The sequence below is a fragment of the Dysidea avara genome, chromosome 11 (assembly GCF_963678975.1).
Source record: "Dysidea avara chromosome 11, odDysAvar1.4, whole genome shotgun sequence".
NCBI classification, from domain to species: Eukaryota; Metazoa; Porifera; class Demospongiae; order Dictyoceratida; family Dysideidae; genus Dysidea; species Dysidea avara.
In genome coordinates this window covers 20,173,110-20,184,162 of record NC_089282.1, presented here as the reverse complement: position 1 = coordinate 20,184,162, position 11,053 = coordinate 20,173,110, and the positions used below count along the sequence as shown (strand labels likewise).

Here is an 11,053-nt window from a genome sequence, read left to right as displayed (position 1 = left end):
TGTTTTTTTGTCTCAACTGGCCGGTGCTGTTCTGTCTTACAACCAAATGACCTAGATTTAGGTAACAATTTCATCCATTGTACAGCTAGCAGTCAGAATAGTTTTGTGGGTAGCTATTATGCATGAGCTAATATTATCACCAGTTAATTAGCTCTAGCCTAATTATCACTGATTAGATTCATAAAAATTTAATTATAGCCATGTGAAACGAAAAATGTTCAGAAAATCTCTAAGTTTAAAATATTTCTTAAATTTCTAGAAATACTCGTGGGATTTACAATTTTGTATGCTTGTGGGAGGAGCAGTCCTATAATGACTCAGTCTCAGTCGATCGTTCCGTTACTAGCAATGCCTAGTGCGGATGTTATCAGTTTGAATTTGGGATTTCCTTACACTGAAGTGACCGAAAAGACTGCCCAACTGTTTAGCAATGCTACTTCACATTGTGCCGCGGTAAGCTCTTTTGAACTGAACTGTTTACTCGGTTAATTAGTACGCTGGGACTGTTATAGTCTCTCTTCCTTTACCAAGGTACAACTTATATCTTCCCATTATCTTTAGTGCATATGCACCCAGAACTGTAGTCAGTGCAGGAACACAAAACGTGAACATGTAGCCGGCTCAGGCTAGCTGCATGGTTACTGTGTGCGGTTATGAGAAATATCAGGGAATTTAGATTGCCATTAGCTAGCTATCACTCCCCACTATCAAACATTACATTATTGCAGTTCAGTAAACACTACAAATCACACAGTTGGGGCATACCCGACTTGTTTCTCATCCACAAAAATTTGCATGCATGCATGTGGGTGGGAGGTCATTTTTCATTATAGCAATTAAGCTATCTTCCTATAATAAAGGTTAACTAAAGTCTTCTGAAAGCTAGTACATATTTTCCTTTGTTGATCTGCAAAGAGATGTTTTCTATGCTGCAAAGTGAAAGACAGTACCAAAATACATATGCACGTAAGTAGCAACAGCATGCAATAGTGCGGTGGGTGAAAAGTGATGCAGGCGGAACAAGTTGTCAAGTTTTTCTGGCCTTTCTTGGAGGAAACAAGTTGAAAAAATTACTTAGTGATTTAATGCAGTGCCTTCTTGGTAGTACACAATCCCATGATTGTGTACTACCCTGAGATTATTTGTATGGTTGTCTCATTGCTAATTGTTAACCACTTATTATACATTAGACTCGCAGATTTAAAGATTTCATTGTTTTTCAAGATATTTTATGTTTCATTAGTGACCCCTTGAGAAGCTGGTGCGGGTATGTGCCATTTATACAGAAACCAGAAACAAACGATTATTACTGTGGAAATTTCCTTTCATGGGTTGGGCTCCTTATCCTCCCGACCATCTGTGCCTTCAAAGTTTGTTTGCATTAATCTTCTTTCCACCGTGGAAATCAATAAAACTCATGCATACCTTTTCTTTGATCTGCTTCAAATTTGGAGGGTTATAAGAGCTGGCTATACAGCTCATTTACAGCCCAATTTATGCATGAAAAGTGCACTATTTGCAATTAATAAATGATGAATGTGATTTGTTATCATGACTACTGCCTAAACCACACCAACAGGCTAAATTTTTTTCAACATTTTTTGTCGGTGAAATACATAGTCATTTTCATACAGATATCACTGACAATTCATACACTATTCATAGGCACATGATTGTGCATGAAATATTAACATTTCATGCATCAATCATTTATACATTCGTGGGACACAAAATATATGGATTTTAATGTTTCATGGAAATAGCAATTTTAATGGACGAAAAATCTAGTAGTGAAAGTTGTTTTAACAGAATGGAAATCAGACTAAGTATCAAACCTTGACTACTTATTACTTGCCTTGACTGCTTATTACTTGCCTTGACTGCTTATGAAAACTGTATAGCTGAATTTTTTTTGCATATCTTAAGAGATCATTGAGTTATAATGCTAAAACCAAACAAGCGTACAATCTGTATGCTCTTATAAAGCAGTCGTTTATTCTAATATATCGTGAAATGTTATAACATTAATAAGTGAAAAAAAACACATAATCTCCAGCTCATTATCTGTAGAAAAATGTAAAGAATAGGCACCAACTGGCCTGGAGCAGCTGACTTCATGGCTTACATGCCTATGCAAATACAAATCCAATTGATGTCATATCTTTTTCAAATTAGCCAATATTTGATGGCTACACTCTTTACACAGCTCATACAGCTGCTTGAGCTAAAAAGCACTTTATCTAGAGGGAGTTTGTACAGTTTCCTGTCAGGTAAAATTAGGTGTTGCATGTTGCAGAGAAAAGTTTTTTTGTATATGTAGACCATATAATGTTGCATGGTATAAACTGGCAATGATAGACATGCACATGGCTAAGTATCAGTGTGATAGGCGAGATATATAACAATTAATGGATAAATTGTAGTTATAATGCAATTGTTTCATCATGTGAGACTTACGTATGATAGCATGCATGGATTGAGATACATGTTCCATATCTGTGTAAGTTGCATTGTACAATCTTCACACATTAACAAGTTTCTTAATCTCCACAAACAGACCCGCCAGCTGCAAACAATGACACAATATGGTCCAGAAAATGGTGATGAGTATTTCAGGAAGATGTTGGCAGATTTCCTTTCAAGACAATATCAAGCAGATGTTCTAGCGTCAGTTATACACCTGTACTAACCTGTGTAAGTTTTCTCTTTGCAGTGATGAACTTTATGTTACTGCGGGAGCAACACATGGGATTAGTATACTTTCTACTTTGTTGTTTGAAGCAAGAGACAGTGTTTATGTGGAAGATCCCTCTTTCTTTTTTGTATTCAAAATATTCAAAGGTTACAGTTTGAATGTTATAAGTGGTAAGTATCTTTGAAACAAATTTCAATGCAAGTTTAACTTGTACACAGTTCCTACAGATTCAGATGGTATAATACCATCAGCTCTGGAAGAGACTATCACCTCACATAATTCTAAACCTGCTACTCGTCCACTAACTGAGACAAAGCCATACAGAGGAATGATATACCTGATCCCAACATTTCATAATCCAACTGGAAAATGCTTGAGCCCTGGTGAGAGAGAGTATTATATGATAGTTGTATATTGAAGTGACATCTATGAGGTTCATGGAAGTGTGTTATAAACATGCCAAGGTTTGTGGCTGCTACACTATGGGGTGCCGTTTGTACCAAAATTGTACAAAAATGCCTTATTTATAAACTATAAGCATACTTTATAAATCAATGCACTACTTTATAAATCATGAACATATACTTTATAAATCATATGCATGATTTATAAACCACATACCTGATTTATAAACCATATACCTGATTTATAAATCATTGACATACTTTATAAACTATAACATTGATTTATATAAATTATACATGTGATTTGTAAACTATAACACTTATTTGTAAAGTATAAACACTGATTTATAAATTATAATATTAATTTATATATCAATGTACTACTTTATAAATCATGTGTATAGTTTATAAATCATGTGTATAGTTTATAAATCATACACATGATTTATAAATCAATAACATACTTTATGAGCCATACATGCATAATTTATAAATCATCATTATGATTTATAAATTGCACATGTCAGATTAATAAATCATAAGTATATTTTACAAACCATCATCACGAGTGACTTAGTTTGGTTATTGTTGTATTTTATAAATCATTGTCCTACTTTATAAATTTAACACATACTTTACAAATCACATGTACAATTTACTTTTGTAAACTAATACATGATATATAAATCAATAGTGTAATTTAATAGCCATATGTTGTTGTTTAGTATCGATAGTTAGAATTCATATCTATATTGCTTAGATGTGCATCAAATGTAAGGCATTTGTGGCATGTGATCCAGCACAGGATTTAGCACACTTAGTAGCTACAAGCTTTGGCAGCTGTTGTGAGCACTTGCACTAATGAGAGCAACCCGGCAAAGTGGAGTATCACCATTACCAATGCCCCTGTCATCGTCGTGGGTAACTCCCCTGCCAGTAATTCCACTAATTATGCCACTCTTGCTGGCTACTCTTACATGGTGTAGGATTTGGGCTCAAGCCGGTCAGTGACAACAGTGGCATAACAGTGGCATAGTTGGTGGAACCACTGGCAGGGGCATTGGTAATGGTAATATACTCCACTTTGCCGGGTTGCTCTCATTAGTGCAAGTGCTCACAACAGCTGCCAAAGCTTGTAGCTACTAAGTGTGCTAAATCCTGTGCTGGATCACATGCCACAAATGCCTTACATTTGATACACATCTAAGCAATATTGATATGAATTCTAACTATCGATACTAAACAACAACATACACCTGTATGGCTACTAAATTACACTATTGATTTATATATCATAGTATTAGTTTACAAAAGTAAATTGTACATGTGATTTGTAAAGTATGTGTTAAATTTATAAAGTAGGACAATGATTTATAAAATACAACAATAACCAAACTAAGTCACTCGTGATGATGGTTTGTAAAATATACTTATGATTTATTAATCTGACATGTGCAATTTATAAATCATAATGATGATTTATAAATTATGCATGTATGGCTCATAAAGTATGTTATTGATTTATAAATCATGTGTATGATTTATAAACTATACACATGATTTATAAACTATACACATGATTTATAAAGTAGTACATTGATATATAAATTAATATTATAATTTATAAATCAGTGTTTATACTTAACATATAAGTGTTATAGTTTACAAATCACATGTATAATTTATATAAATCAATGTTATAGTTTATAAAGTATTTCAATGATTTATAAATCAGGTATATGGTTTATAAATCAGGTATGTGGTTTATAAATCATGCATATGATTTATAAAGTATATGTTCATGATTTATAAAGTAGTGCATTGATTTATAAAGTACGCTTATAGTTTATAAATAAGGCATTTTTGTACAATTTTGGTACAAACGGCACCCCATACTACACATGGGGCTTTGAATTAACCTCCTTCAAGAAAGTACAGTTATGCAGTGCTATAGCATTAGTGCTTTATTAGTATCGAGGCCACATGCTGAGTAATTTTTCTTTCATGGAGCGCATACTAGGCCACCAATTAAATGTTTTGAAGAACTGCTTCATGTTATAATTAGTATATAAAGCAAATTTGCATACTAGAAGTCTTCCAGGGTTACATCTTACCATGCATGTAGGTTTGTATGGGGATGTATCTATAATTTAGTAGTGTGGTTTCTACGTTGTAATTCTGTATAGTCTGGGATGAACCCAGCATTTCATTAAGGGCTACTAAATTCTTGCATTGGCATAATCAAGATTTCTAATAGCATATGGATATATTGGCTATGGGTATACTAAGTTCTTTCACTGTAATCTCTTCCATAGTTAGTACAGAAGCAGCGGTGCAAGATTTAAATGTGATCAGGGATTGATGGAGCAAAAATATCTGGACACAGTTTATTATATATAGCATTTTAGTTGCAGTATGCTTCCAGTTTTAGCAGAATTTTTGTAGGTACTATGTAAATACAAACAGGAGCTTGTGAGCCTCCTTTTGGAATCTGAAGGAAGAATTTTAAGTTGACCAACTCTTTAGTCTTGTGGCAAGGTTGTTTTAATTTGCCAATGGTTATTAGCTACAATGTTAGTGTAGAGATTAAGAAGCCAGAGGTTTCTTAATCTTTTGTGAAAGTATCCTGACTGTTCTATTAGAGCATATCAATCTGTTTAGAGGCGGTAATAAGTCTCATTTTATCAATAGACTAAGTCCCTTCCCTTCTTTCTGTAGATACAGTGGAACATGAGTTATCTGAACAATTATACTTATACAGAATTCTGTTCACCTGAACAATGGAATGTAGTTGATCATTCTATTAGAGTAGTCAGTGTTGTTCAAATTACCTTAAAATTTTGTTTTAGTCCACAGAGTTATAGATATTTTAGTTATCTAAATGGGGATTGGAACAGGGTTTTAATGTACATTTAACTTGTGTCACTATGAAGGTTATGTGGTTTTTTTGCAGTTGAACAGTTTCACAATCTCTCTGATCTCTCCCACACAAAGATCTTGGTCCAATTGAAAGTCCTATTATGTAATTTCTTCAATAGTATAGCTATGGTACAGTGTTTATTTCCAGATCGTTACAAGGAGGTGATAGCAGTAGCCAGGAGACACAACCTACTGATAGTGTGTGATGATGTCTACAACCTGTTGTATTTTACTGACAAACCACCAAGAAGACTCTACTCCTACGACACAAAGTATTACACTAGTGTTACAAGATGTCATTACATATAGTGTATAGGTCTGATTCAGATTATGCAACAAATGTTGTGTCCAATGGTTCATTTTCTAAGATATTCTCTCCTGGAATAAGACTAGGCTGGATAGAGGCTCCTTACAAAATACTGAAATTGATAGCAGAGAGGTATTTGCAGTTGAACATTTCAAATTATTAAAAGAAAGACTACATTTCTAAACCAGCCAGTTTTAAACTTCCATTTAGAGGATTTGTACCTATTTGATATTGTTATCTACTTAGGTAAAAAAATTTGGTATAGAAGACTGACTGGTTCAGACAGGTCCTACTGTTCCATACTTTCATAGCTAGTTTGTGTACATAGTGGTTTGGCTGTGAGTGGAGGATGCTTCAATCATACAGTATCTTGTATAATGGCCAGTGCCATTTCACTGGGATATGTTGACAGTAGCACAGAAGAGTACCGTGCTGCTTTGAAGGTAATCAGTAGTTGTAGCATTAATATGAAGTTTTATGCTTAGTTTTGTAGTCTCATTGTGAAACTCTGACAGATGTGTTCAGAAGAAAATTACCCAGGGAAGTACAAGTGTCTCAACCAAAGGTTAGTTGTGAGTAATAATGAATCTCCCGGTAGGTTTAGATGCTTAAATACAATGATATTTGTGCAGGGTTGTAACTAGGTGGTTCAAGGGATTCGGATTAACCCCCTCTGGCTTTGCTAATCCAGCTTGCAGATAAGGGTATGTTCATTTGCAGAAAAGAGAAGGTCATAGGACACTGAAAGCTACTTTGGCTAACTTGAGTAGAGCTAAACTTCACCCCTATACACCTTAAAATCTAGGTGGAACTGAAAAGCCACTTGAAAAATTGATATACTCTAATAGAACAGTCATGTAAATACTCTAATAGAACAATCAAACGTATTTTGCTATACTGCCTTGGCTTTAAAATAAGACCAAAGAAAATCTATTAACACTATCTCAGCTCAGATTGAATTTCTTCAACTCCTTCATTTATAAAGTGTTTATCTGTACACTGCATCTTGTTTACAGAATTCTTCCAGTGTCCTCTACCTCATAAGTACGGTATTACTGTATATTAGGGATCATGGAGTTTGGGCTTTTTGCTCTTCAAAATTACCCAAAATATGACCTCACTTCTCCTTCAAAACAGCTTGGTGGTATTGGTTAAGCATAACCAAGCCCGAAAATGCTTTCAGAGCGATCCCACATCTTTCCAACAAGTTTCTATGAAAATTTTTCTATTTAACTGAATTTTCTACAAAATTAACTGATCCCTTCAGCCAAGCATAACTCAACAATGCCTAAGGCTACGGGCTTGATTTTTCACTGTTCATCCTGAGACATGCCTTTTCACCAACTGCAGTATATATAACATATGCATCACAGACTTACCTTTGTCCTATTTTGTGTCCCAGTTCTTTTCACTGACAATGCAAGGTGTCAATTTGTGGTAGCGCAAAGTTCAGCTTCCCTGTGGCTGTGTTGGTAGCTATTATGTTTATTGCCCCATATTTTCTGTAGTGATTGCAGAGACACTTCTTGTACTGTTCTTCACTTGTATCACTGTGTAACAGTTGGAACATAGCTGAAGACAAAGTATAATAGCCACTGCATTTGTCAGTAATTGATTGTTGGGAACTAATTTTATGGCATGCATGGTACCATTCTCTCTTTTGATGTGGTATGCGTGGGTCCATTAGTCATATTTGTGTTACAGAAAAGTAAACAACAAGTAGAAGGAAAATTAAAAAAATTAAGTTGGATTAGGGATCAAAGGTAGTGAAGCTAGGGAATTATAGCAAAACAGTAGTGAAACAAGAGAGGTTGCCTATACCTGGAGATATAATTTAATCCTAGTTCATTACTCCCTGGCCTGAGAAACACTACCAAGGATAAGATCACAACCACAACCACAACTTTGCAATTTTTGCATTATAGCTGCCGGCTACCTTCGGCACCTCACTTTCCAAATTTCAGCAAAATCACACCATCAATTTGTGAAATACAAGCCTTTAAAAGGTTAGGCTTAATTTCTCCTTTTTTTGTTTCTTCATTTTCTGAGGATCTAATTTTATTGTGTACTTTACGAAAACCAGCGTAAAATGTAAAATGCACAATTTCCATGGAGGTGAATTCATGTACCAAGTCTGGTGTGAATCTGATAAATATTCATTAAGTTATGAATGATTCTTTACATAAAAAGACCAATTTTGTAACTGAAATAGCTTAAAAATTGGTGTGTGCATAGGTTAACTATCACAGCTCAAACCTTTTGTGGTTTAAAAGAAATCACAGTGACAGCTATAGAGCCACAAGAAAAAAGTCAACATAATGTAAAATTGTTGGGTCAAAATATATACTCTAACAGAACAGTCAATGAGTTGCAAAAAGTGTGCAATAAATGTTGATAATTAAGTTACCCAAAGCTCAAACCAGGGATAAGGCATGTGTTAACTTAGACACCATATATGGTAACATAGCTACTAACTGCTGTTGACAGTTTGATAATTTTCATGTCAAAGGAATGGAACTCATAATGGGAGTGTGCAATTTTGAGCAATAACAGTGGCAAGTTACTCTAATACAGCAGTCAGGAAATTTTAAGATCAGTCATTTGGTGCCAAGAAGTTTAATCACAAGTATTACAATCTATAATTAGGGCCACCCATAGAGGGGAGCAACTGGTGCAGTTTTTCCTGGGTTCCATCCTGTTAAAGGCCCTACTTCTCTATACTGAAAGGGCCCTACTTCTCTATACTGAAAGGGCCCCACTTCATAATATATGTTGCCTCATGCCCCTAAAGTCTCTGGGCAGCTCTGTCTATAATAAACAACTTCTCTGTACGCAGTATTCCTTTTAATGAGACAACTTGTGAAATAGACATTATTGTTTGTGTTAGGTGCAACCTGTAGGAAGCTGTACCATGTCACACAGGTGAGGGTGTGAGCACTAGAAAGTTCCACCCGAACATGGCCTGTTTGTAATTTCTTTTTTCACAGGTTGTTGTCCAGTAAATCTCTAGGGTAATTCATTAGCAAACAGTTCATCAGCCATTGGTAACCTATAGTAATTATTCCTCTGAACAAACAGGATTTCTTGAAACCTCCTTAAAATGCACTAATACTAAACTAGGACGAAATTGTGTAAAAAGGTTCTCCTGAGGATGGGAAGTTTGCAGAATTTTTGTGAAGTGGCAGAATCTAACATAACTGACATAGCGAAATGCTGTTTTCTACTATTAGTTGATTGCTCCATAATGTCAGTTTCTATGCTGCTGTGCAACAACTCAATGTGATAACTTTCAGATATTTGAATACCACAGTGCTATCATATAGGGTTTCAGACTAAGAAACTTAAACAACAAAATAATTGCCTGCTATGCATAGGCTTGAGCCATTTACGTATGCTTTGAACATACGTACGTTGCCTTTATGCTCATGTTCAAAAAATTAAGCCTGTTATGCTCAAAAAAGACTTTATACTCGAGAGCTGCATGACTGTTATTTTATTGGAGTGTATAATTATTTCCTGTAGAGTAATAAGTGACTTCACTATCCTGATCACATGACAGAAAATTTTAATGGAAGGAAAAGTGATGAATCCACACTTCATTAACTAGCTTTGACAAATTAAAAGTTTTTGATTTGTCATATTTGCTAACTTTTTCTTATGTCAACTATAATTCTTAAGAAACTTGACAGTTCCTATTACTACATACACAGTATGTGTCATTACAACAGTGTGTTCACTACAGGGTGGCTGTTACGTGTGGGTTAGTCTCCCAGATGGGATGGAGGCTCAAAGTAATAAAGCTGATCAATTAGTGTACAGTTATGTAGTGTAGAATGTTATATTGTAGGAATTTTAGATGAGTGCTCTAAGGAATATAAAATCAGCTTCCAAGTTGGAAACAAGTATGTGTTGTGTTGTTATTATACATTTGTGACTGACTGGGTTTCCAGGTTTTCAGCAGATGGAAATTTTAAGAACTGCTTTCGTATCAGTTACTCATTTTACAAACCCGACACTTTGCGGTTTGCAGCTGAGAAGATATCCACTGTGATAAATAAGCACCTCTCTAATATTATTAATAGAACATAATAGCAAAATAGTGCTGTAATATAAGTTTTATATGCACAAGTACATAACTAACACTGTATCTAAACTAGTATTTTGCCTAATTGTTGTGTACATGTGTTTGACACACGATCATGTAGCTAGAAAAAATGTGATCAGATTTACGAAGAGGGTACGTATGGCACCTTGCAACTCATAACTTGACTTGTGAATATAATACCAGCTTGAAAATCGGTCACATTATACAGTGTACCTTAACATAACATTATTACTTGGTGTAATATAAATTAAAAGCGTGAGTAGGTCAAACTTGGAGATTTATGAAATCATGTTGAAATAGTTATCATTTGCATGAGCGGAGACAGTATTATAATATTATATATACGGTGGATCAGCTTATTGTGTTATACAATTCCATATCACCAGTGCACTCTAGCACTAAATACTACTACTGTTAGACAGGATATACAGTTCTTCCATACATCACAAGGTTCTGCAAACTTTGAGATGCTGTTGGTAGCCATATGTGCATGACAAAGATGAAATACTGATATAGACTGCAAGTACTCTAATCGAATGCACACTTGAGACAAAATACTCTAATAGAACAATCACGTCTACTGTTCAAATAACAGAATGTTTTAATTGATGGCCAGAGGATGG

The 11,053-nt window shown here is 34.8% G+C and overlaps 1 protein-coding gene across 1 annotated transcript; it reads left to right on the top strand.

The window, feature by feature from the left end:
• Window positions 1–280: 280 nt before the first annotated feature.
• On the top strand, window positions 281–10,602 carry LOC136238977 (uncharacterized). The gene is made up of 11 exons (XM_066029700.1): window positions 281–453; window positions 2,558–2,667; window positions 2,714–2,865; window positions 2,914–3,078; window positions 6,167–6,290; window positions 6,335–6,457; window positions 6,654–6,768; window positions 6,819–6,890; window positions 10,068–10,116; window positions 10,173–10,227; window positions 10,276–10,602. The coding sequence occupies exons 1-11, from the start codon at window positions 313–315 to the stop codon at window positions 10,412–10,414; spliced, it is 1,245 nt and encodes a 414-aa protein (XP_065885772.1). The 5' UTR covers window positions 281–312; the 3' UTR covers window positions 10,415–10,602.
• Window positions 10,603–11,053: the final 451 nt, after the last annotated feature.